This window comes from Rattus norvegicus, chromosome 7 (genome assembly GCF_021556685.1).
Source record: "Rattus norvegicus strain SHRSP/BbbUtx chromosome 7, alternate assembly SHRSP_T2T, whole genome shotgun sequence".
In the NCBI taxonomy this organism is placed as follows: Eukaryota; Metazoa; Chordata; class Mammalia; order Rodentia; family Muridae; genus Rattus; species Rattus norvegicus.
Window position 1 is genome coordinate 15,155,036 of NC_141540.1, and position 27,487 is coordinate 15,182,522.

At 53.7% G+C, this 27,487-nt stretch overlaps 1 protein-coding gene across 8 annotated transcripts; it reads right to left on the reverse strand.

The window, feature by feature from the left end:
- Positions 1-35: 35 nt before the first annotated feature.
- Positions 36-26,820, reverse strand: Palm (paralemmin). 8 transcript variants are annotated; one of them, NM_130829.2, is given in 9 exon segments: positions 36-1,921; positions 3,932-4,063; positions 5,526-5,582; positions 8,764-8,785; positions 10,353-10,503; positions 12,243-12,373; positions 12,765-12,845; positions 13,209-13,260; positions 26,269-26,405. In NM_130829.2, coding segments are annotated over 9 exon segments (1,152 nt in total). In that variant the 5' UTR covers positions 26,274-26,405; the 3' UTR covers positions 36-1,400.
- Positions 26,821-27,487: the final 667 nt, after the last annotated feature.

Genomic DNA, 27,487 nt, shown 5'->3' on the forward strand with positions numbered 1-27,487 from the left:
GCCCAGATGAAACCCAAGAACTTCAGCAACCTGGCTCTGCACACTTTTTTTTTTTTTTTAATCTGTTTCTCTGGGAAAGTCAAGAACATGGGGGTGAAGGGTGGGGCCTCGTCACACGTCAAAAGCAGAAGGGGGCAGCAAGGGCACTTCAGCCGAGGCTCAGGGCTTGAGGAACTCAGGCAGAATCAGAGGAGGAGGAAAAGGAGGGGCACCATGACCGTGGCCATGGGTCACCCCTCAGTGAAGAGCGCCTCTCCTCCAGGCCACGGGAAGGACGGGACACAGACCCCGTCGTGGCCTCTGCTTGTGGCCCTACTGCAGCTGCGGGTAGTGACGGGACTCTGCAGGGGGTCCTGTGCCCTGCTGCACACCAGGCTGGAGTCCCAAGAAAGGGACCTGGACCGGGCGTGGTCCTTTGAAGCTGAGTCAGCGCCTGTGTGCAAGGTTGTGCCTCTGGGGACCAAAGTGGCTACTGCTGCCTGTCTGCCCGAAGGTTGGTGACCTCCTGCCAGGCTCCCGTCTGGCCAGGTGGCAGGTGGGGGGTTCCCTTACTCCCACCCAAGGTGTGTGTGTGGAGCAACCTAATCCTGCCTGGAAACGCTAGGCTTTGCAGTGCTGGCAGACATACCCACTGACTTCTGGGGTATGGGGGTATGTGGGAAACCCAGGACCCTGGTCCAAGCCAACTAGAGAAGAGGGCAGAGGTGACCCCGAAGGTCCCAAAATTAGCACCAGGAAGAAGGGCCCAGTGTGTGCATGGAGGGGAGGGGACACTTAGGACAGGGAGTGGCTTGGCTGACCAACAATGACTCCATCTTGTGGGTGACTGTTCCATCCCCAGTGAAGGGCTTCTCCTGTTTTGAGCTCCGCTACCTACTGGAGGGGATCCACAGGTGCCCGTCCTCCACGTTAGGACGTCAAGACTTTGAGTCCCCAAAGAAGTGTGGCCTCATCTCACTTGCCCACATTTGGCTGCTGGCGCCTTGGCCAGGGAGAGCCTTTCTGGTCCCCTCGGAGACTCCCCAAAAGTAACAATAAGGCACAGACAGGCTGGCCTGGGGCGGCAAGGGGACACCAGGCTGGGACCATGGTGGGCATAAGCCACCTGTGTAAACCTGCTGTGACCTGGACTGGGGGGATCCCCATTCTTAGAGGGGCTGATAAGGGTCAGCCTGTCTCTCACCAAGGGATGACACACGGCTCAGAGGTACGGGGTGAGTGTGGAGTGTGGTGACGGGCACAGCACCCCCCACCCGCGACTCGAGGTGCATAGGGACCACACACGTGTCTGGGGCCTGTGAGGCGGAGGGTGAAGGTGGGCAGGCGCCGGGGAGGGCCGGGCTGCTGGGTTTGAGTGTGGAGCATAGGACAGGGACCGGGGACTGGGGTGCCCCGACGGCTCACATGACAGAACAGCATCTACAGCGAGGCTTCTTCATGTCAAGATCTTGGGTGTCGCTGGGTGTGGTCGTGGGCCCCGTCTGGTTCTCCTCCTTGGTGGCTGGGAGCTCAGCCGCGCTGCCATTGAGTGGTGCAGGCTCCCTGGGGGTGACCGAGTCTTCAATCACCACCAGTTCAGCCTTGATGGTGTCCTGCAGGCCGAGTACCTTCTTGGTCTCTGCTTCATCTTCCACATTCTGATAACCCATGAAGACCATGGTGACCGGGGGCTCCTGACCGGGCTGGATGCCTGGCGGGCCTGACGTGGCCTCTCCTGGCTGAGCCTCGACTCCTGTGATCTCCCTTCTGGATGGTGTGGTCCTGGTGACATCCTCTGCGAGTCCCCGAGGCTCTGCTGGCCCAGTTGTGGACCCGGCCTCACTCAGTGTGACCTCATCGGCCTTGTGAATGAGTTCATCCACCTCGGAGGAACTTAGAGGCTGGATTCCGTTCTCAGAGAGGCCGTCCACGGCATGGACCACTGCGTGGGGACACAGAGATAGAGTTAGCCGGGAGGCTGAGGCAGACACTCACCACGACAGCCAGCTCCTGTGGTCCACACCTGTCATTACAGTGCTCAAGGAGACCGAGGTAGGGGGATTGGCCAGCTTCCTGGGCGCTGGGACAACAGACATGCACCACCAGGCCTGGCTGTCGTTTTCTGAGTTATGGTGAACTAAATAAAGACAATGTCTCCTCACCGAGGGGAACTGCGGTCTGCAGCCCAGAACACACTCGCACCTCAGCATTGCAAACTCTTCTGGGATCCTAGACTACAGGGGGATAGACAGGGTGGTCCCAGGGATCCAGTGAGGGAGGGGTCAGGGCTACCACCCCCAGAGGTTAGCTTCCCACCCCCTGGAAGAGAGTCCCTGTGCCTGGCCTCTTGGTGACACTGGAGCATGGGGTCAAATCTCTCCCACGGGCCTGGGCCCCTAAGATGAGAATCCAAGCCATCAGTCTCCACGGAAACAGATCTCCGCTGTTCCTAAGCAACCTGGGTCCAGTCTAGCTGGTTGTGGGTCCCCAGAGAGACTGTGCAGAGGTGGGCGGAGTGGCTCAGTGCAGTGGATACTAGCCTCACTGTCCTTCATGAACAATCACATCGTCCACGGGGCCAGCAAGTCCCACTCCAGTTACACCAGCGACATGGTGTGTGTCCACACAGCAGCATGCCCAGGACCAAGCATACACAGCACAGTCCTTCTACACGCTCCGACACACCGTAGCACGGAGGGACCTTAAGGACACTGCACTCGCTCAGTGAGAAACCCAGACACAAAGGGCCACATAGCAGGGGTCTCCGTGATAGGAGTTGTCAGAAACCAGTGCAATCCTGAGATGGCTCGGGTGGATTCGTGGGTATAATAGGCAGGCGACAGCTGGCTGGGGTGAGGGCTTCCTTTGGGGTGGTGGAATGTTCTGAAAGTATTATAAAATTATTGTACACCAGAGACCAAACCTCATAAACCACAAACTGTAAAAAGGGGAATTATGTGGTATGTATTTATTTCTTTCAAAAAAGGATGGGGTGGGGACCAGTTTGACTTTAAGGTTCCTGCTAAAAAATGTCCCAGATTAGATGTATCTAGTTTCCTCAACATCACTTCCCCACAGATCAGTCCAGTAAACACCTATAAAACCAGTCAGGAAGGCCAGAAATCTTGATTTACAATCCCACAGGGATCGGTCAGGGGTGGAGCTCCACCTAGAATTTCCCCCAGTGAGGGGCTGGGGGCGTGGTCAGGGTGGAGCCCCATCTAGAACTCCCCCAGCGAGGGGGGCTAGGGGCGTGGTCAGGGGGTGGAGCTCCACCTAGAATTTCCCCCAGTGAGGGATTGGGGTGTGGCTTAGTTTTTAGCCTTTGCCTAGCATTCTGGAGGCTCTGATTTCAGTCTCTAGCATCACAGACACATAAAATTAGATCTCTTCTATACCACCAACATCCCTTCACCCAGGCCACCCATTGCTTTCAGGCCACAGTCCCTCTTCTCCTGTAGCTCGATCGCCCCCACCCCACCCTTAATTTATTTATTATGTATTCAGCATTCTGCTTGCATGTATGCCTGCAGGCCAAAAGAGGACACCAGATCGCACCATAGACGATTATGACCACCATGTGGTTGCTGGGAATTGAACTCAGGACCTTTGGAAGAGCAGCCAGTGCTCTAAACCTCTGAACCATCTCTCCAGCCCCCACAGCCTTTCTTTTGGTTTCCACCTTCTGTGCGCCTCAGGGCCTTTGCACAAGGTGTGGCTCCTGTAAGGTGCTGTTTCCTTCTCTTGACCATGCTATTGCAGGCCTCTGAGAACTCCCTCCTCTCTGAGTGGCAGGTAAGAGCTTTGCAATGCCCGAACCTGCCTCTAGACTTCACCTCAGTGCTCAGCACACAGCCCAGGTTCTGAGTGACTGACCAGGCCAGGTGAAAGGGCTGGGCGGGGCAACCTTGGCTCTGCTGGGTGCCCTTGCAGCAGGCAGGGCTTCTCATACCTTTTGTTTCGTCCTCGTAGACTTTCACGCCCTGAGGGAGTGGGTCCCGGGGGAGCAATGTGGTGCTGGACAGCACCCTGGTCTCCCCGGTCACCTTGTCCTTCTCCACCGTGATCTCCACCGAATACATGGCTGGCACGAGAGGCACGGGGTTACCCCACGACTCATCTGCCCTCAGGTGCCCCCCACCGGGCTATGGCCAAGCCAGGGAGGAAAGGTAGCGGCAGAGCCAAGCGGTGATGGCAGTCACACTGGGGATGCTGAGCACGCCCCCCAGATGCAGCCCTCCCCACGCCACCTCCTTCCATAGCTCCGGATGACAAAGGTTCAAGTATGCATTCTGCTCAGAACTCGGAGGCCATGCTAATGTCCCACCCCAGGACCCCATGAACCTCCATCTATGTCCATTGTGTCCTGCTGAGCCACCAGACTTCAGCCACCTGCTCTGAAACTCACAGAGATCCACCCGTCTTTGCCTCCTGCGTGCTGGAATTAAGGGTGTGGTCACCATGCCCCGTGAGATGAATTTTAACAGCAGTTGCCTGGGCGCTGACCATGTTCCCACCCGGAAACCTCTTCACGGTGCTCTGAAAGATGCCAAACCCTAGCGACCACATCAGCCCTCACACTGAACTGAACTGAGTTCCCAGGACTCCATCTCGGCCAGTTGTTCACCCCCCCCCCCGGCTGGGCCCTCTCATGGTCACTCTGGAAACATCTAGAACTTTCCTGCTGACCTACACTGACGCCCACCGCCCAGGCTAGGACCCAGCATGGTTCCCCCGCCCAGTGATCTCTTCAGTCCTGGTCTGTTCTCTGTGCGTCCACGAGGGGGCACTCGTAAGGCGCCAGGGACCTGAGAACTACTCACTCCTTCCCACCGCCCTTTCTCCTCCCAGAATACCAACTCCTCCTCCTTCATGTCTGGCTCCATAAGCATTTGTTGAATGAATAACTGATTGTAGGTTAATCATTGTTCTCTGTACCTACAAACCTACTTACAAGGCTGCCCGCTCGGCTGGGCAGGATGTGCGTGCTCACTACAAAGTCAACTGAAGAGATATGGGGGACGGCAGCCGCACCTACTGTTACTACAACAGAGGCTCTCACTGCACCTCTCTGAATTATGGAACATCCCTAGAACTCCTGAACTTGAACGCTGCAAGGAACTGTAGGCCTCCACCTCACTCTAGGAGGCTCTAATAGACTGCTCATTAATCCCTTGTTTTTCTGGGTTTCGGGTACAGAACATGTCAGGTCCTCCTACGTGAGGTCAGCGTGATGCCGGGACCCCTGGAGCAGGCAGGATGTGATGCAAGCGTATTCAGGCATGTGGGAGCATGTTCAGCCTGTGTACTACCCCCAGGGCCCCAGGCTGAGGTGAGGAATGAAAGCCGCCGCGGGGCACTGCGTTAGATCCCCCAAGCTGGGCCCATCTTCTCAGAGAAGCCTGAGCCAGTCACAGCAAAGCAGATGGGTTCTGAGGTCACCAGACACCCTGCTGAGGGCAGGTCCGGGTGAACTCCACCCAGCAGGACCCACACAGAGGCTCAGACGGTAGCTAGACACAGGGTAGGGAGTGGGGCTGACCCACCTGCCTTCATCATCGTGGATCCCCCGGGACTCCGCACCGGTGTGGACTTTCGATTCTCTGCACGGGGCACAGGGTGGAGAAAGAGACGGAGTGAGAGACAAGACTGCAGGATCCTCCCAAAACACCCCTTCAAGAGCCTGAGTCCAGACCCCAGTATACCTGGACCGCAGGCACGGCCAGACCTGCATATGGCCTAAACGAGCAGCCCCTCCTCCCCCAGAACATGTACTGGACCCCAAAACTCCAACACCTGAACCTTTGCTCTCAACCCCCAACACTTCCTCCTACATCCCTGAGCCTCAATGCATTCAACTGCACCCTCAGACCCCCAGCGCAACCTCCAAACACCGAATTCTCCAGGCCTACACACACCCCAGAGCTAGCCCAGCTCAGCCCCAGACTCCTCATTATTCATCCCAAAATGACTTTCCCAGAGGCCCTGAGAGGCCTGCGTGGATTTTCTTTTAATTATTAATTTTTAATTCTACAGCGAGACTACGGGACACTCCCTATGAATAATTAACAACAAATCAGGTCAGAGAGTCCTAGAGCTGTACTGATAGCCATGCAGCTGCACTGGGCAGAAACACGCTCAAAAGTGGTCTCAGGAAACAGACGAGCATGGTGGGCACACCTTTGATCCCAGCACTCAGGAGGCAGAGGTAGGTATCTTTGAGTTCAAGGCCAGCCTGGTCTATGGAGGGACTTCCAGACAGCTAGGGCTATGTAAAGACCTTGCCTCGAAAATACATACACAGACAGACAGACAGACAGACAGACAGACGGACGGATGGACGGACGGACAGGCAGGCAGGCAGGCAGGCAGGCAGGCAGACCGGGTTGGGCTGAGGCTCAGTGGGCCAAGAGCTTACTTGGCATGCAGGAATACCTGGTTGCACCACACAGACCAGCATACTGGCACTGTCAGCTCCAGTAATTGGGAAGTACGATCAGGACTTCAGGGCTATCCTCAGTCACAGTGAGTTTGAGGCTAGCCTGGGTTATATGAAACTTTAGCTTTCTTTGTTTTTTTTTTTTTTTTCCCCCCGGAGCTGGGGACCGAACCCAGGGCCTTGCGCTTCCTAGGTAAGCGCTCTACCACTGAGCTAAATCCCCAGCCCCTGTTTTTGTTTTTCAAGACAGGGTTTCTCTGCATAGCCCTGGCTGTCCTGGAAATTTCTCTGTAGATCAGGCTAGACTTGGACTCTCTGCCTCCGAAGTCCTGGGTTAAAGGTGAGACCGTGATTTTAAGAACTGTATTTGGGGTTGGGGATTTAGCTCAGTGGTAGAGCGCTTGCCTAGGACGCAAGGCCCTGGGTTCAGTCCCCAGCTCCGGAAAAAAGAACCAAAAAAAAAAAAAAAACTGTATTTACAGGGCTCGTGGTTAGGAACACTGGTTGCTAAGAAGCTGGGTTTGGTTTCTAGTACCCGCGTGGAGGTTCACCACCTCCTCGGGCACCAGCACGAATGGCGTATACGCACACGAAGGCAGAACACTCATACACATGAAGATAATGAAAGTAAACGCAAGGAAGATTGTTTTAAAAGTGTGTTTATGGGGTTGGGGATTTAGCTCAGTGGTAGAGCGCTTGCCTAGCATGCACAAGGCCCTGGGTTCGGTCCCCAGCTCCGGAAAAAAAATTTTTTTTAAAGTGTATTTATACATCACACACACACACACACACACACACACACACCCTTTCTTTAAAGACAGGGCTTTTCTATGTAGCCCTGGCTGCCCTGGATCTCTACCTGTAGACCAGGCTGGCCTTGAACTCAGAGATCCACTGCCTCTGCCTCCAAGTGCCTGGGTTAGGTGTGTGTCGCTCCCGCCTAGCAACCTATGTTTTTTAATGTGTGTGTGGTGTATGTACTTATTCACAAGGGCATATATACAAGTGTACATGTGCATACAGAAGCCCAAAGTTGACACCATGTCTTTCGTGACTGCTTTCCACCTTGCGGGGTATTTCTGAGGAGTATTATATGTGTATATGTGTATGTGTGTATACGTGTAGATGAGTATGTATGTATATGTGTAGGTGTGTATATGTGTATGTGTGTATATGTGTAGCTGTGTATGTGTGTAGCTGTGTATGTGTGTAGGTGTGTATGTGTGTATATGTGTAGGTGTGTATGTGTGTATATGTGTAGGTGTGTATGTGTGTATATGTGTAGGTGTGTATGTGTGTATGTGTGTAGGTGTGTATGTGTGTACATGTGTATGTGTGTATATGTGTAGGTGTGTATGTGTGTAGCTGTGTATGTGTGTATGTGTGTATGTGTGTATATGTGTATGTGTGTATGTGTGTACATGTGTATGTGTGTATATGTGTAGGTGTGTATGTGTGTACATGTGTAGTTGTGTAGGTGTGTATATGTGTATGTGTGTATGTGTGTACATGTGTATGTGTGTATATGTGTAGGCGTGTATGTGTGTACATGTGTATGTGTGTACATGTGTAGGTGTGTATGTGTGTGTATGTATATGCAAATGCTCATGGAATCAGATCCCCTGGAGCTGGAGTAACAGGCGCTTGCGAGCTGCCCGCCATGGGTGCTGGAAACTGAACTCAGGTCTCTGGAGGAGCAGCGTGCTGCATGCTTGACCACTGAGCTACCTCCTAACCCTGCGTGTTTCTCACCAAGCCTGAAGCCCACTGACTAGGCTGAGCCAGCCTGCCAAAGAGACCAGGTTCCTCTCCCCGTGGCCTCCCAAGCACTGGGATGATCGGGGTGACATTTTACAGATGTTAGGTCAGAGGCCAGTCAGCTGGGGACTATGACGCAGAGTGGATGTGGATGGGCCGCACAGAATACTCCTCTGCGGTAACCAGATCCATACATAAAGTGTGCTGAGAGGTTGGGGATTTAGCTCAGTGGTAGAGCGCTTGCCTAGGAAACGCAAGGCCCTGGGTTCGGTCCCCAGCCCCGAAAAAAAGAACCAAGAAGAAGAAAAAAAAAAATAGGGCTGGAGAGATGGCTCAGCGGTTAAGAGCACTTCCAGAGGTCCTGAGTTCAATTCCCAGCAACCACATGGTGGCTCACAACCATCTGTAAAGAGATCCGATGCCCTCTTCTGGTGTTCTGAAGACAGCTATAGTGTACTCATATATAATAAATAAATAAATCTTTAAAAAAAAAAAAAAGTGTGCTGAGATCTCTTCACCCTCACCCGCCATCCCACTGCTCGCCACCAGAGGGCACCAGAGGCCGCACGTCCCGGCTGGAAGCTTACCTTTTGGGGTGCCCAGTGGAGTCTGCAAGAAAGAGGGGAAGGAAGGATTAGAACCGTCCGCCCAGCGTCCTCCACCGCCCTAAGCTCCATTCTAGAGAATGAGGTAGTAGGACTGACGGCCTTGGAGGGACAGGCTTAGCTCCTAATGGGTTTCCAGCAAAAGATGTCAATTTGTGCTTGAAGAATTCCTGTTCAACTTTCAAAACTCACACCTTCTGAGAGGTCTGCCCACTGTCCTCATGACCCCAGATGCTTTGGAGAAGGGACGGCCTCCCAGTGCAGGATTCCCTGAGAAGAGGTCTGGTCCTCTTCCCAGCCGTGGAGCCACCACTCAGACTCACTCAAGGCCTGGGCTAGCTCTCCCTAACAGTAGCCAAGCACTGTCCCAGGATGCACAGTGCCTTGAGTTCATCCTGGCCCAGCCCCTCACCATCTCCTGTCAGCCCTGTGGCCTGGAGTCAGACCCTTAGCCTTTCTGGTCTTGGGTCTGGTCCTTTCTCCACCAGATGGAGGTGTTTGAAAATTACTTATGGGTAGGTGTGGTATCTTAAACCTTTAATTCCAAACTCAGGAGGCAGAGGCAGTAGGATCTCTGTGAGTTTGAGGCTAGCCTGGTCTAAATAGTGAGATGCTGTCTCAAAAAACAAAAGTAAACACAAACCACATTGTTTCCTTGTGATTGGAGTAGTGGTGTCCTGGTGACAGGTGGGGAAATTATTCCAGTTCCCAGTGCACCTACACTGGGCAGGTCACAATCACCTGTAACTCTAGTTCCAGGGGAATCTGACGCCCCCTTCTGGCCTCAGTGGTCACTGCACTCATGTTCACACATACAGACACACACATATAAAATAAATCTTTTGGGCTGGAGAGATGGCTCAGCGGTTAAGAGCACTGACTGCGGGGTTGGGGATTTAGCTCAGTGGTAGAGCGCTTGCCTAGCAAGCGCAAGGCCCTGGGTTCGGTCCCCAGCTCCGAAAAAAAGAAAAAAGAAAAAAAGAAGAAAAAGAGAGAAAAAAAAAAAAAAAAGCACTGCTCTTCCAGAGGTCCTGAGTTCAATTCCCAGCAACCACATGGTGGCTCACAACCATCTGCAATGGGATCCGATGCCCTCTTCTGGTGTGTACTTTACTACAGTTGTACTTTATATAATAAATAAATCTTTAAAAAAAAAAAAAGTAAGGGCTGGAGAGATGGCTCTGTGGCTAAGAGCACTGACTGCTCTTCCAGAGGTCCTGAGTTCAATTCCCAGCAACCACATGGTGGCTCACAACCATCTGTAATGGGATCCAGTGCCTTCTTCTGGTGTGTCTGAAGACAGCTATAGTGTACTCACATACATAAAATAAATAAATCTTTAAAAAATAAAAAAGTAAGGTCTGAGGGTGGGGTCCATCTGGGGCCAAGGCCTGACTGCCCACTAATTCATCAGACCACAATCACCGACAGGCACAGAAGCTGCCTTCACACATAGGAAACTGAAGCTCAGAGAGGTCAAGCAATTCCTCTCAGGTTGAACAGCCTCTATTGCCTTGCGCTGAAGAACGGTTGGTGTTGCTCAGGACCAAGTGTCTTCTGGAGTCTCTCACCTGCTGGGCGTTCACCATGGTTTCTGACTTTTGCTCCTCCTTGGCGGGGCTTGTAGAGTGGGGCCGGATGGGGCTGGGGGCCGCTGAGTTCTCCTTTGGGGCAGCTGGGGCTGACTCACCGAACTCCAGGACATCAATTTCTTTCTCGAGTCTGTAGAAGGGAAAGAGAGCTTGCACAGGCTGCTTCAAATGTAGTTTGCTTTTGTTTTTGTGTGCAGCCCTGGCTGTCCCAGAACTCACTGCGCCGAGCAGGCTGGCCTCAACCTGAGAGATCCCCCCACCTCTCTCGAGTGCTGGGGTGACAGGTGGGCACCCAAACGCCCAGGTTGAACTTAACTTTCCTTTCTTCTTACATTTACTTCTCACCACACAGTGTCTGTGAGTGGGCACGCGCCACAGTGAGGTGCGGAGGGCACCACGTGAGTTCTGGGGACTGAACTCAGGCTCTCAGGCTTGGCAGCGAGCGCTCTGCCCACTGAGCCATCCCGCCAAGCCTTCATTTTGGTGTCTTACTGTACAGCCTTGCTGTGTAGCCCTGGTCAGTATGAAGCTCACTCAGGCGGCAAAGAGCAGGGCTGGGATCCACCCAGGGCTGAGTCTGTTTCAAACAAACTCCCCTCTCTGTTTTCCTCCTCAGAATTGACAGGAAGTGTTAGCGTTGCAGGGACAATGGAAAAGTACGTGTCACTGGAACAAGAATCAGAGAACTTCAGTACAAACAAATCCCCAAAAAACCAATTAGGACAGAGCCAGGCAACGGGAGCGTGCCCAGTGCAAGGCGGGATGCTGCAGGAGGAAAGCAGTCAGCTTTAGATCAATCTGCGTTATAGAGAGCCTGGTTCAAACAAGCAAAAGTAACAAAAAAGGGGGGGGGGGGCTGGAGAGATGGCTCAGTGGTTAGAGCACTGACTGCTCTTCCAGAGGTCCTGAGTTCAATTCCCAGCCACCACATGGTGGCTCACAACCATCTGTAATGGGGTCTGATGCCCTCTGCTGGTGTGTCTGAAGACAGCGACAGTGTGCTCATAGACATTGAATAAATAAAGATAACAGAAGAGGCAGGATGGAGGCAGTGAGGGGCTGGGGGCGTGGTCAGTGATGAGCCTAGGCCTAGCTGGTTGAAGTCCTTAGTTCTACCATCAAGGCTGAAACCAAAACAAAATCTCAGAAAACACTCAATGGGATCCCTGCCTGGTTCTTAGGAAGGAAAACGGAAGCCCAGGGAGGCTGTAGGTTGCACTTTCACATACAAGAGAGTGCCAAATGCTCTCTTCAAGTGCTCCGCCTGGACAGGGAAATCCTGGCTAACCCCACAGACAGGGCCTCATGGCCAGGCTGAATTCACACGGGGAGAGGGGGTCCTTTCCTTGCTTGCAGGCACTGTAGAAGTTAGTCATTTCCTGCTATGCTGACCTCTTTTCTCCAAGCCAGACCCCTACCAGCCGCCTGTCTGTCGGAAACACTTGTGTTTTGTCCCAGCCCCCATAGGAAGGCTGTTCTCCCTGTCCTGTCCCCTCTACAGCTTCCTGTAAGCCCAGCTGCCTTTGTGGTCTCCATTAGAGCCGCAGAGGCCAGCTGGGCTGGCGCCAGGAAGCCCTCAGGGAGGCTGGTGACGGTACCTCCCTTCCCTCAGGGACTACTGCTTGCCCAGGTCTCACACCTGCTTCTGTGTAGGGATGTCACCGTGGAGGAAGCCCAAGACAGGGTCTGCCTCACAGTCCACACTGTTGTAGCTGGAGGTAGGGCATGTGTGATCCTCTCTGAGGCACATGGAAAAGGTTCACGCTGTGACACCAGCCCATTCCTGATGGGGGTCCCCCAAAGTGTCCTCAGACCCATGCACCTGGCCGTGTCACCTGGACAGGTCCCCTTCCCTCCCCTAATGCTCACCTGGTGATGGACTCCTCCAGGCTCCGGGCTTTCTGTTCATCCTCCTGCATCTGCTTCCTCATGTCCTCGTCGCCCTCCGAGGCTGAGGATGGTGTCCCCTCCAGCAGCCAGCGTTCCCGAAGTGCCTTGGACTAAGGTGGCAGGGAAGTGGCTCAGAATTGAGGCAGTTGTGATTTGAAAGGTCAAGGTTACAATCCAGACTGACGTCAAGTCAGAGTTAATGAATGGGAGTTATTGTCAGGGTTGAGGTCAGTACAGGTCAGGCTGGAGGTCCTAACTCAGGTTACAGTGCCCTTAGCCTCATCCCAAGGTCACACATGCTAGTAGTCCCATGTAGGTCCTACAATGAACTTCACAGACCCACCTTAGAGAAACAGCTTGAACACGACTGGGTCCATCCCAAAGATCAGGGCTCAAATAGATTTGTAGCCCAAAGTGTCCCTCCAGGCCCTGCCCACAGACCCCGCCCACAGACTCCACCCAAGGCCCCACCCACCTCGCCCCCTCCACCTCGACCACTACCTTCAGGTACTGCAGCTGTCTTCGGTCATCCTCCAATTGTCTCCGCTTGCTCTCAATCTCTGCCTGCTTCCTACGCTTCTCCTGTGGGTGTACACCAGGTCAGGACGGCCAGGGTCCGCAGGACCAAAACCATCCCTGTGTGACCCAGGAGACCCACCACCCCTGTGAACCATACCCAACATGGCCAGGGGACCCAGACATGGGAGCATTTGCAGACTGAGCAATTGTAGGCTGTGACAAATGCCAGCCTCAGTTTCCCCACCTGTCCCCCAAGGGGTCCAAAGTTCATATGAAACAAGAGGGCCTCTAGTTTCATTTCTGGGAACCCTGTGTAACTCTCTGCCAGCTGACCCAAGTTCTGAAGCCTAGACCATGCATCAAGAATCCTGGGACCTCATTCGGGACCCTGCACATGACTCCTGGTCCAAAATGGGAGGAACTCACAGCGATTGCTTGAAGCCGCTCCTGCTGGGACACAGTGTCTGTCGCCAGGACCCTGCATATAGGAGACAAAGTCTGATCCTTTACCGTGTAGTCACTGCAAGACCACTCCTAACCCTAGATTCCCTATCAGGTTCTCTCAGAGGCTCTGCCTAGAGACCTGGGATGAATATCGGAAAAGGAGGCATTAGGTTTGGGCCCTGAAGGATACATAGGAGTTCACCAGGTAGCAATATTAAAGAGGGGTATCACCTCTTAGGACTGACTAGAGGACATGTCAAGATGATCACCAGGGACCTTCCCCTCAACCAAATCAGGCCCAGGAAGGATCGGGGACCCCGTCCCCCAATCGACCACCTGACCCTGCAAAGTAAACTGCAGAATGGTAGGAACTCAAAGCAGCCCAAGATCACAGAGAGAATGAGTTTCCCCAGAACCCACAGCAAAGCGCCCGCAAATCCAAGATCATTTCCACCTTGGTTTTGAGACTGGCCAAAAATGTTAGGCTTAGACACAGCCCCCAGCTCCCCGACTTTCCCGATGCCTTATCTCCACAGACTGAAATTACAGCCATGTTCAATACCCTTGGCCTGCAGTAAGCCTTCCCAGAACCCCTGCATAAAGCTTCTCTGTACCTCTCTCGGCCTCAGTTTCCCCATCTGTGCAACTGAGGAGCAGGGAACACATCTAGCTTTGAGCTTGCCTAGGACGGGGGCAGGGAGGCAGTCCTGCAATCCCCACCCAAGTCCATCCAGACAACCTGGAGCCAGCGGCATCTCCCCACCCCCAACTCTAGGGTTTAGTTTCCTGACCTCACTAAGGCCTGTGAAGTGACCTGGCTCCCACGCCCTGACAGGTGACCCTGGACAGCTGCCCTTTCCTGGCAGGAAGCACCTTCCCTCTCAGTGCCTCCCTGGGCCTGGTAGAGTGAGCCCACACCGACTTATCTATTTTTACAGGCCTGGCAGTGGAATTCAGGACCTGGATAAGCAGGGTCTCTACACCTGACCACGCCCCCAGCCCATCATTGGGGGATTCGAGGTGCAGGGGTGTGTCTGCCTCTGACCACGCCCCCAACCCATATTCTTTCTCTGTGAGCCCGCCTATTTGTACACACGTAGACAAATGGGTGCGGAAGCCAGAGGCCGATCTTGGGTGTTATTCTTCACCACCCAGCTTGATTTTTAAGACAGTCTGTCACTGGTGAGGAGCTCGCTGATTAGGTTAGGCTGGCTGGGCAGGAAGATCAACGGATCTGTCGCCCAACTCCCCCATTACTGGGGTTACAGACACACCACCATACCTGGCTGTAACGTGGGTGCTGAGATTGAACTCGGATCCTACTGCATAAGCATCACTACCAACTGAAGTACCTGATCTCACTGAGCTGAAACATGCAATCCTCCTGCCTCAGCCGTCTAAATCCCTGAGTCACCCGGGTTAGCTTTGGCTTTTCCTATCTTCCCTTTCTCCTAGTGAGGCTGGCTTCCACGGCGGGTTTTGGGGAAGGCTGGACCCAGCTTGGCTTAGAGGACCTTACGGGGTCCAAGGGAGCAGTCTTCTTTGACTACGAGGCCTTCTTCTTCCTACGAGGCCCACCTCTCACTTCCTTACGACCCCAAATGTTCCTGCCCAAGCCAGATTTTTACTGCGCCCCTCCCACTTCTCTGCCTCCCCGCAACCCCTCTAGACCCAACAACCCAAACTACCTTGTCATAGCCATAATCAGCAATAATCCTCCACTCACATCTCTGTGAGAAGCCCGGCTCTGCTGTGGCCTAACCTGTATCTACCTGCTTGTGTCCGTCCCCCCCCCCCATTCTACTCCACTGAGAGGCAGGTCGCCCCCACCTAGGCCCTTCGAATTTCCTGGAAGCCACCTGCTGAGTTCTCTCAAGGGGGAATGCTGTGTGCAGTGGGGACCCAGAGGGGCTGCTGTGCGGACAGAGGCCACTCAACATCCCCTCCTCCTTTTCAGAAGAGGGCAGAGGTGAGAGGTCCCTCTCCACAGCCAAGCCACCCAGGACCCGAGAGTGGTGGAGCATTTATATCTCTAATCTCAGCACCCTGGAGGCAGCAGCCGGCTGCATAGTGAGTTCCCAGCCAGCTAGAGCTGTTTAAAAATAAAATCGAAAAGATTAAAGACCCTCGTGGGGGAAAAGGGCCACGCTTGCTGAACCACCCACCCAGTGTGCAATTCCCCGCTAAACAGTCAGGTGGCCATCCAGGCCGGACACAGGGACAGCTGTGTAGCCGCTGGGCGGGTGAGACAACAAAGCCGTCAGTGTCCTCAGCTGGACGGCCTGTCCCCAGTCCAGAGCCGATGGAAGTCAGGCGGACATAGCCAGCCGACATAGAGACAAGGTTCTCAGTCGTCCCAAGAACACAACTTCCATCTCTCAGTCCCTTCCATCCCCATATTGTCGCCGCGTGGTCGCAAATACGGGCCCGCAGCTGAGCCCTTTCCGCGCCCCTCCCCACCCCCGGGCGCCACTGCCATGATGGATGACAGGCCCGCGGGAGGCGGTTGCCCTGGCAACCTCGCTGTCCCTATGGCAACGCGAGGCCCTGAGTGTGGAGGTGGGGCCTGCGCTGAGCATCCACCCCCGGCCCAGTGCTGGGGGGCTGCGAGACTTCCACTAGCTTTGAGGGGGGCAGGGAGAGGGCGTTTTTCTCCTATTTTGGTTTTTGGTGTGCCCACGCATCTCCCTAGAAAGGGTCTGGACCAGGCAGTGGAGGTTAAGAGGGAACAAGTATGCGAATCATTAAGCCAAAGTCCTATCTAGCGTCCCATGCCTGTGATTTCAGCAATAGAGAGACTGAGACAGGAGGATAGTGAGTTCAAAACCAGCCTGAAAAACTTGGCGAGACCTGATCTCAAAATACAGAGTGAAAAGAGACTTTGGGGCTGAAGTAGAGATGGCGGGAGTTGCCCCAAACATGCAAGAGGCACGGGTCACGGGACTCTGTCTCCAGAAGTAAACATAAGCCGGGACATGGTGGCAAAAGCCTTTAATTCCGGCATTCCAGAGGCAGGCAAACCTCTGAGTTCGAGGCCAGCCTGCTCTACAGAGCAAGTTCTGGGACAGAGAAACATTGTCTCAACACACACACATACACACCAACACACACACCAACACACACACACACACACACACACACACACACACACACACACAAGCGTTTATTTATATGTGTGTGCGCCTGTGAAAAGAGCGGGGCATAGTAGCTGATGCCTGTCATCCCTGTGGTTGGGAAGCTAAGGAAGGAGACTTTCAGTAAGCTTGAGGCCAGCCTGGGCTACATAGACACTGACAGAGGCCCGTAGATGACCTTTTGGATTGGGGCAGGGGCTGGGAAACGTGTATCTCCAAAGGTCTTGCATAAGCATGGAGACGCTGCCGTTTAGGGAGAAGGAAGTTGCGCTGCCCGCTGCGTGTCCCCGGCCAGGTGACTTGTGGTCTCTGAGCCTGCCCTGGTGCCTCTGGAGACAGTGGGCACCGGCTCTGAGTACCCCATGCCCACTTAGCCTGCCGCTCAGAGCCGCACCTCCTGGGGATTGTTTTCAGGCACTTAGTGGGGGCTCTGGGCTCCTTTGCTGCTGTGTGTGGGTGGCTGAGGACCAGGGAGGGCGTCATCTTCCAGCTCCTAAGATAATTCAGCTCCAGATGAGATAATGGGAAGCCAGTGACAGCCCAGCCCAAGCCTTGGCTTCCAGTTTTGTTTTTGCAAGGCCCAGAGAGGTTATGCAACAGGCCCAAGGTCACCCAGCGGACAGGGCGGCCCTGGCAGGGATGGGGGGGAGGGGCTCGGGAGGTGTTGACTACGCTGCTCCTTCCACAGCCTGGGCAGCTCCAGTGTCCAGCAGGACAGCAATGAGAGGGATCAAACTGGTCAGGCATAAAGCCCGGCGCCCAGAACATTCCTGCAGCTAAATGAAAGGAAAGTGCTGATGGCCAGGAGGGGAGGAGGTGACAGGAGTGGAGACTGACAGGGCAGCCCTGCCCCCCACCGATGACTCCAGTGTGAGGCTCCCCAATCCACCTGTCTGGTGCCCTTTCTCTGTTTCTCTGTCTCTCTGTCTGTATCTGTGTCTTTGTCTCTCTCTCTCTCTCTCTCTCTCTCTCTCTCTCTCTCTCTCTCTCTCTCTCTCTGAATTTCCTGTGTTTTGCACCCAGGCATTTCCCAGCTGGATCTTCCCTCCTCTCCATCAGCTTCAGCCTTTCCGTGCCCAAGTTAAGCTGGGCACAGTCTCACCCTGCCCCCAGACCCCCGGGGAGTCTCCTAATATCCCAATCCAGGACTACATCAGCCTCAGGCTGGAGGAGAGGAGGGCAGGACAGGCCCAGGCCAGAGGAACAAAGACTTTGGTCACTAATTTGTGGTTGGATGAGAAGCCAGCCTCTGCCCTGGATCCTCACAGGAGGACTCGGGCGGGCGTATTCTAACGCAGAGAGCTGTTTCCACAAGCACAGGCCCCTATAACACTTCAGAAGTGACCCTCAACCATCTGGGACCTGCGGTGACCCCAGGACCTTGGCTCTCACCATTCTGCCTGCTCACTTGGTCAGTCTGCCTCAGAGCTCCTCACCCAGGCCTCCCCCGACCATCTTAATTCTCAGCCTCGAACCATCCTTAGCCTTAGCCTCCGTGACGCACGCCGACACTTCATTATTTTCTGTGTCCCGTAAGGACAAAAAGAGCAAAGCTCCTACGTAGGTCACGGCACTGAGAGATGGCAGAGTCACACCGTGTGGGACTCGATAACTGCAAACAGGGCAATCCGAGATCCGAAATGGACTTGGGTGCTGGAGACCTGGGGGTGGGGTGACTGCGCTGGGTGTGGGCTTCATTTTGGGGTGATGGGCTGTCCTAGAGCCGTAGTCCTCAACCTTCCTACTATTGCAACACTAAAATCCGGCCCCCATGTGAGAGCGGAGTGACCCAACCATAACACCATTTCATTGATTGCTACTTCATAACTGATTTTACTACCCTTAGGAAATCGTAGTGTGAGCATCCACGGTCTTAGGCGACCCCTGAGAAAGGCTGGTGAGGCTGTGACCCACGGGTGGGAAACCACAGCTAGAGAACTAGAAACAGGTTATGGTCACATTGCATTAACGCATAGATTAAAGTCCCATTCTGGGAAGTGGAAGGGATCAAGTCTGAACACAGAATGCATTTGATTCAGGTATACATACAAAGCCATCTTTCTCTGCGACAGGGTCTCAGGTAACCCAGGGTACTGTTGGATTTTGTACAAAGCCCAGGCTGACCAGGAATTCCTGACCCTTCTGCCTGTGACCCAATGCCTGCTTTCTGTGATGCTGGGGATGGAGCCCAGGGTCATGTGATGCTAGGAGAGTGGCCTAGCCAAGGAGCCTCAGCCCCAGAAGCTTTTCATATTGCAAACTCAACCTGCTTCTGGAGGGGCCACCCCAGGGCACCAGAGGGCCAGGTGTAAAACGGTCCACTTGAAATGCAGGAAGTTTTCTTATGTTTCTGTGTGCCCGTGTGAGCTTATGTGCACCGAGTATGTCCAGCTGCTGGCTGGCTGAAGCACTGGATTCTGTGGAACCAAGGTTGTGGGTACCTGTGAACTGCCTAATGTAGGGGCTGGGAACCAAACCAAGGTCCTCTGAAAGTGCACTACCTGCTCTGAACCTCTGAGCCATCCCTGCAGGGCTCATGTTCCAGATTTTAATCCAGTTTTGAGGCACACCCCGGTTTCCTAGCAGCAATTCAGGATGCTGAGGCAGTGGGAGGCTGGGTGTGTGCGTGTCCCAGGGTAACCTATCTCAAGGTGGGCGAGGCAAGGAGGGCTCAGTGGGTAAAGGAGCTTGCTGTCAAGCCTGGCAACATGAGTTCGAGCCCCAGGACCCTCAGAAAACAGACTCCTGAAAATTGTTCTCTAACTTCTGCTCATGGAATGTGTCATGCATCCCCATTGCACACACACAAATAAAATGTAACTAAAAAATGCTTTTAGGAAGTTGGGAAAGGGTTCTGGGATTAGAGCACCAGCTGCTCTTCCAGAGGACCCAGGTTCAATTCTCAGCACCCACATGGCAGCTCCAACCCTAGAGGACCCAATGTCCTTGGCACCAGGGTCACATGCACAGCACTGACACACACGCACATACACATACACACAGACACACACGCACACACACAGATACATACACACACAGATACATACACACAGACACACACACAGACACACAGACACACACACATACACAGACACAGACAGATTCATACACACAGACACACAGACACACACACAGATACACAGACACACACACATAGACACACACAGACACACACACAGATACACAGACACACACATAGACACACACAGACACACACAGACACACACACAGACACACATACACAGACACACAGACACACACAGATACATACACACAGACACACACACAGACACACAGACACACACAGATACATACACACAGACACACACACAGACACACAGACACACAGACACACACAGATACATACACACAGACACACACACAGACACACAGACACACACACAGACACACAGACACACACAGATACCTACACACAGACACACACACAGACACATACACAGACACAGACAGATTCATACACACAGACACACAGACACAGACACACAGACACAGATACATACACACAGACACAGACACACACACAGACACACAGACACAGATACATACATACAGACACAGACACACACACAGACACAGACACACACACAGATACACAGACACACACACATAGACACACACAGACACACACACAGATACACAGACACACATAGACACACACAAACACACACAGACACACACACAGACACACATACACAGACACACAGACACACACAGATACATACACACAGACACACACACACAGACACACAGACACACACACAGACACACAGACACACACAGATACATACACACAGACACACACACAGACACACACACACAGACACACACACAGACACACAGACACACAGACACACAGACACACAGACACACACAGATACATACACACAGACACACACACACAGACACACAGACACACACAGGCATACACACAGACACACATACAGACACAGACACACACAGGCATACACACAGACACACACACAGACACACATACAGACACATACAGACACAGACACACACAGGCATACACATAGATACACACAGACATATACACACATACATTTATTGTTTAGATTTGTTTATTTTATCCATGTGAGTGTTTTGCTTGCCAGTCTGTTTGTGTACCAAGTGCATACAGCGCCCTCAGAGATCAGAGAGGATGTCAAATCCCCTGGAACTGGAGTTACAGACAATTGTAAGCTACCATGTGTATGCTGGGTCCTCTGCAAAAGCAGCCAGTGCTCTTAACAGCTGAGCTACCTCTCCAGACAAATAAATAGATAAATAAATAAATCTATCTGCGAGGGCTAGAGATATGGTTCATCAATTAAGAGCACTGGCTGTTCTTCCAGAGGATCCAGGTTGAATTCCCAGCAACCACATGGCCACACCTGCCTGTAACTCCAGCTCCAGGGGTCCAGACATACAGGCAAAACACCAATGCACATAAAATAAAAACAAATAAATCATTTTTTAAAAATCTGCATGGGAGGTGGGGGGAGGGGGAGTTTGCCGGAGAGATAGCTCAGTGGTTAGGAGCACTGACTGCTTTTCCAGAGGTCCTGAGTTCAATTCCCAGCAACCACATGGTGGCTTACAATTATCTGTAATGGGATCTGATGCCCTCTTCTGGTGTGTCTGAAGACAGCGACAGTGTCCTCACATAAATAAAATAAATATATCTTTAAAAAAAATTTGCATGGTAGTGCACTCCTTTAATCCCAGCACTTGGGAGGCAAAGGCAGGTGGATCTCTGTGAGTTCCAGCCCAGCCAGGGATGCAGTAAGAATTTCCCCCTAAAAAACAAAAGTCACACACAAACAAACAAAGGGAGAACAAATCCTTTGAATAGGAGGTTGCAGAGAAGAGGCCGAGGGTGACTGTGATGTCAGGCCGACAGTATCTAGAATCAACTAGGAGGCAGGCTTCCGGCTGACTGAGCGGAAGTCTTTACACCTGGTTAACAGAGTGAGGACCCGCCCTGACTGTGGTGGCACCACCACACAGGTTAGGTTCCTCAGCTGAGGAGGAAGGAGACCAAGAGCTGAGCCCGGGTGATGGGTGATCACCTCTGTCTGCTTCCTGACTGTGGACTCCGCCCTCCGCCTCTCCCACTGCCGTGCCCTCCCTGACCCGATGGACAGTAGGAACTGTGGTCAAAGTAAACCCTCCCTTAAGTTGCTTTTCCCAGCCACGAGACAGGTCACTAATATAACGATGTGCTTATCAACTCATATTTGCAGGTACAAAGTCACCCTTTCCTCCAAGGCCCAAGCCAAAGACAGGCTGGGGTCCCCGACTTACTTGTTTGTTTGTTTTTATTAATTTATTTATTTATTATATATGTATACACTGTAGCTGTCTTTAGACACACCAGAACAGGACATTAGGTCCCATTACAGATGGTTGTGAGCCACCATGTGGTTGCTGGGATTTGAACTCAGGACCTCTGGAAGAGCAGTCAGTGCTCTTAACCACTGAGCCATCTCTCCAGCCCAGCCCTGAGACTTCTACGGACAGAGGAGCTGAACACAAATGGACAAAGTGGGGTGAAAAGTGCTTGGGCATGAGGACCCGAGTTCAAATCCCCAGCACCCACATGAAAAAGGCAAGGTACGGTGGTGTGGGCTTGTCGTCCCAGCCCTGAGAAGGCAGAAAGGTAAGAATCCCTGGAGCAAGTTGGCCAGTCAACACACCTTAACTAGTAAGTTCCAGCCCAATGAGAGGCGCTGCCTCAGAAAGTAAGGTAGAAAAAGCCTGGTTGGTGGTGGCCCACGCCTTTGATCCCAGCACTAGAAAGGCACAGACATGCAGATCTCTGTGGGTTTGAGGCCAGCCTGGACCGTATATCAAGTACCAAGGCGGCCAGGACACAGAGGAACCTTGTCGCAAAACAAACACACCAACCAACAACAATAATTAAAAACAAACAGAACCGGGGCTGGGGATTTAGCTCAGTGGTAGAGCGCTTGCCTAGCAAGCGCAAGGCCCTGGGTTCGGTCCCTAGCTCCGAAAAAAAAAAGAAAAAGAAAAAAAACAAACAAACAAACAAACAGAACCACAAACATGAGAGAGGAAAAAAAGAACAAAGGACGACATGGTCTCATCTTCCTGTGGTGGCTTTCACTCTGTACTCCCTGGTCCCCCAGATCTCCATCTTGCCTTCTCTGCCTCCTTGCTGGGCGCCACACCCTGGCCACACCCTCCACAGCTGTACTTCACAGCTGGCTCCACGGGGCTGCTGCCTCCCAGAAATCCAAGCCCAGGCTCCGGCTCCTCCATCACCAGTCTGACCCAGGCTCAGACAGACTGACTACCACGCTCTGACTCTCTGTCCTAGCAGAGCGGGAGGCCTCGCAGCCCAGCCTCTCCCCCTACCCCCCCGCCCCCGCCCCCGCCCCCACCCTTGGTGGTCTTAGCTCAGACACCGGCTGTGCCTATGCAGCCTGCAGGGGTTGGGACCGGAGCGCGCGCACACGCGACAGTCTGGCCAGCAGGTGCGCCAGTCTGTCTGCGTGGCAGGTCCTGGAGAATCCTTTACAGAAAGGCTCAGAATGGAATAGACCAAAACAAACAAAAACATTTCTGGACTAGGAGACTGTGACAACAGGGTGGAGAATTTGAAGTTAGCCTTTGCTACACAGTAAAAGCACATGTTTCAAGAAAAAACGAAGAACAGTCATAAAACAGCGAGGACAAGGCTGGCGAGCCGGCTCAGGAGGTAAAGGTGATTGCTGCAAAGCCTGAGGACCTGGGTTCAATTCCTAGGACCCCCATGTTGGACAGATAGAATGACCTGCAAGTCCTTTGACCTCCAGGCATGTGTCGTGCCCCCACAATAATAAATAACAAACTAAAACACAACAAGGAAGATGTCTAAAGGAATAAATTATACTCACATTTCTCTAGCCACCTTCCCTCTTCTGAGGCTGGCCGGACCATCTGCAAATCCCTTCCTTAAAAACCCACATTTAGGGGATCGGTGAGATGGCTGCAGAAGGGCTTGCTGCCAAGCCTGACCACCAGAGTTCAAGCCCCAGGACCCACATGGTTGGAAGGAGAAAACTGACTCCTGAAATTCAGACTCTCGCACTTGTACCCTTGCCCACACACTCTCCCACACTCCACACAAATAATTCTTTAAAAAACAAAAACAAAAAAAGCTCGCATTTCAAACTAAATTCCCTTATATTGTGGAAAAACATCTCAGACACTCAGCTAGAGTATGAAGGTGCAGGAACCGAACAGATAACAAATCGAACCAAAGCTCGCTCTGAAATTGAATTATCAGTGCAGACCTGGCACGAGCACCAAGAGTCTGTCAGGTGGGGGAGGGGAATAGAAGGGGGAGGAGAGGGGGAGGGGGAGAGAGAGGGGGATGTGTTTAAGAGCTAGGGAGCACCTGGTGAAGGCTTAGGCTTCACTTCTGAACATTCCCAAAAGCTTGTGGACCAGCACTCCAGGGGGCTGAGGCAGGAGGACTGCCACAGCTTCCTGACCACTCTATCCGCCACCTCTCTTCAAATGTAATTTTTATTAGGTCTTTAAATTTTTCAAAGATGCCTTTCATTTTTAGAGCCTGTGTGTGGGTTTGCTCATGCGCATGCACTGCCTGTGGAGGCCAGAAGAGGGCATCGGATCCTTTGGATAGGAGACTGTGAGCTACCATGTGGGTGCCAAGAATCAAACTGGGGTCCTCTTCCTCTCCCCATCTCTCACCTGACACACAGGATTTCTCTGTGTACCCCTGGCTGTCCTGGAACTCACTCTATATACCAGGCTGGCCTCGAACTCATAGATCCGTCTGCTTCTGCCTTCTGAGTGCTGGGATTAAAGGTGCTTTCTTATGCACTGAGCCATCTCTCCAGCCACCTCCTTTAATTCTTTAATGCGTATCTTTCCCTTTCTTAAATCTTAAAATGCTTTTTATTGTTGGGCTGGGGTCTCTCTATGTAACCCTGGCTGACCTGGAACTCACAGAGATCTGCCTGCCTCACCTGAGTGCCAGGATGAAAGACTTGCGTGTGTGTGGGCATACCCGTGCGCTCGCATGCATTCGCGCGCGCGCGCGCACACACACGGAGGACCTTTAAAATACAGTATGAACATCCTCTGTCCACTGGCCTTTGCGACCATCTCGTTTTCTGACCCATGAAGTTCATCACGGGAGTGAGTAGAAGTGAGTTTAGCGCTTGTGGGAAAGGACTGGGAGGGAGCAAAGGTCCGATGCCTGAGACTGGGCCGGATGGAATTCACCCCACCAACTGGAAATCTAAGAAAGATTCTCTCTCATTCACAGCTACCTGGGGCCAACCTCCTGCTGAACCCACCAAAACACAGTAGTAGCCGATAGACCGCCCACCCAGGCAGAGGCCCGTGGGTCCGAGTAGTATCAAGAACCCACAAGAGGCTGGCTGGCAGCAGGTGCTGAGGGCCTCTGGGTATGCTGTGTGGCTCTGGGGTATCATCTAGTCCCCTCTGCGCCTTAGGATCCCCAGTGAGAAAGAAGGGGCCAGAAGAACAGGAAACAATAGGGGCCTAACCAGAAACAAGCCTTTCATCTGCTGTTCCGGGTGGGAGGTTCTGTCACCTGTCTGTGCAGCCCACTGACCACAGCCACACCCAGGCCCGGCCCCCGCTGTCAGAGGCTCCCTTGGGCCAGGCCAGCAGAACAGATAAACAAGCCAGGGGATGTGGGGCAGGCAAGTGCGGGCCCTGGCTCCCCTGAGCCCCTGGCTGGGCTCCCGGGACAGGGCGGAGGAGCAGCCAGGCCTTTGTCTGGGCTTTCTGAAGGAAAAGACGCAGGGGCTGGGTGTCAGCCTTCTTGGCCACGGGAGGCTGTGACAGCTCCCACCCATCGGAGGGTGTGGCGGGTCACGGGTTAATCCCAAGAGGAAAGTTGTCTTGCAGAAAACACACCCAGAGAGGGAAGGGCAGGGGGAGCGGTCACCAGCCAAGCCGGGCTGGCCAGACTGCTCTCTGTCCCAGCCCTGACTGGGGTAAGGACAGGCGCCTTGTGTGGGATGCCCCAAGACCAAGCAGGCAGATTTGTGACCTAGATGTTTTCCTACCACCAGGCCTGTCAAGCACCCCTCGACCACCTATCCTTCCCACCTGTGGGAGTAAGGGGCTTGGGGGACACCCTCACATTGCCCAGAGCGGGCTGTGTGAATGGCCCCGGCTGCGTATAAAATCTTCCACTGCCCATCGCTTCTCAGACCCACACGAACAGACCCAGCTTACTCAGACTAGGTTTGGGGACCGGGTTCCACCATCATTCTCAACCTCAACCAGCCACTCCTTTGAGTCACACCATCTGGTCCCCGCTTTTTCTGGGAAGGGGGAGGGGACACTTTTAGAGGGAAAGGGGGATCAGATTAAAGCTTCTGACAGGGAACCGCCCGCCTAGCTCTCCACGGAAATCTCCAGCCAGTGGCAACTCAGGACATCTAAAGGGTCGGAATTGGTTTGGTCAAGAGGCTGCAGACCCAGAGGAGGCCACGAGGAGGGCAGAGCGCAGGAGGGACCGACAGAAGCGCCAGGAGCAGCAAGCTGAAGCTGGGGGAGGGGAAGCGGGAGGCACCCTGCCTCTTGAGGAAGGGTCCCATTACTCCCGAAGTCCCGCAGGCTCTCGGGGGGCGCCCACCCACAGGTGGCCCAGCTTGGATAAAGGGTCGTGAGCGCGCGTGGGCCCCTCTCCTTTGCATCCTGCAAAGGATGTATGGGTGCAATCCAGGTGCCCCCCCAAGCTTGATTGGGGACCAGGCCTGGAGCGCGCGGCCCAGCTCGATCCTTCCCTTTTGCAGCTGGGCACGGTCTCCCCGGGTCGCCTCCCGGTTCCCCGTTGGGGGCCTGGGGCGGCAGAGAGCGCGCGGCCGGGTACTCACTCCATCTCCCGCGAGGTCCGTGGGCGGTGCAGCACGGGGCAGGGCCGACTCTAGGGCCTGGCGGCCGGGGTTGTGCGGCGCGGGGGCGGCACCGGGGCGGGCATCGTCCCCAGCGCGCCGGGTATTGTCCGGGCGCGGCCGGGTGGGCTCGTGTGCGCGCCGCTTCTGCGCGCTCCCTGCACCCCGTGCGCCCGCGCGCGCCTCCTGCCGGCCGCAGACGCCCCGTACCGCGCAGCTGCACCCCAAAGCGTCGCGGAGATCCCGGACCCAGTCACCTTAAGTTCTCCATGGGATGAAAGAAATCCAGATACAGTTTAGGGCCCCACGTGGGATCCCCGAACCTCGGGCGAGCCACAGCAGCAGCTGATTGAGGGGCTCAGCTCCTTCAGGGGGCCCAACCTGGGCCAATGTCTGGATACGGTCTATTGAACTCAGGAGTTTAGTCAGCCCTATGATGCTGCTAGACTGAGCAAAGGGGAATTGGGTGAACTTAGACTTTGTTCCCAGGGCACTGGAGAGACACTGTAGGAAGACATAGGGCCTGTCTCTCCCAGAGGATGCACCATGTGACTTCCTGTGTTTCTGCCTGGACTGCAGCCCCTTGGCCCTAGGCACTCACTGGGCCTTGGGGCAAAGCAGGGAGAATGCATCAGAAAACTCGGTTATGTGATAGAGTAGTTGTCCTTTGGTTTGCTTTCTTAGACCGTGTGTTCATCTTGCGTGCACGTGGAGATCCCAGGGTCCCCGACTGTCTTCCGTAGGAGCCACCCACCTTCCTTTTGTCTTCTTTTGAAACTATGTAGATTACTATGTAGACTAGGCTGGCCTGAAACTCACAGAAATACCGACTAACTCAGTCGGGCGGGCACCACCACACCTGCTCATCTTTCCTGGGTTTGGATCTGGACTCGGCTCTGTAGCAGTGTGTGATTCTTTCTGTGTCTGTTTCTCACCTTTCCACCTGTCTGCGCATCCCGACCTCAGGCTGCTGGAGGGTTAACAGTGTCGCCTCACCTGGACACACTGAGGTTCAGGGGAACTTTTTAGATTAAAGGCCAGATAGTAAACACTGTCAGCATTGCTGGCCAGGTGGTGTGTTACCACGAGCTGGAGGAGATATGTGGAAGTGGTTGTGTGTCAATAAAACTTTATCAACGGGCCGGAGAGATGGCTCAGTGGTTAAGAGCACGGACTGCTCTTCCAGAGGTCCTGAGTTCAA

Excerpts from the sequence above, each read along its gene's own strand:
- Palm (XM_087555578.1), bottom strand. Across the intron at positions 5,583-8,763 it reads TCCACTGGGCACCCCAAAAG|AGAATCGAAAGTCCACACCG; the intron begins GTAAGCTTCCAG and ends TGCCCCGTGCAG. Across the intron at positions 1,922-3,931 it reads CTACGAGGACGAAACAAAAG|TGGTCCATGCCGTGGACGGC; the intron begins GTATGAGAAGCC and ends GTCCCCACGCAG.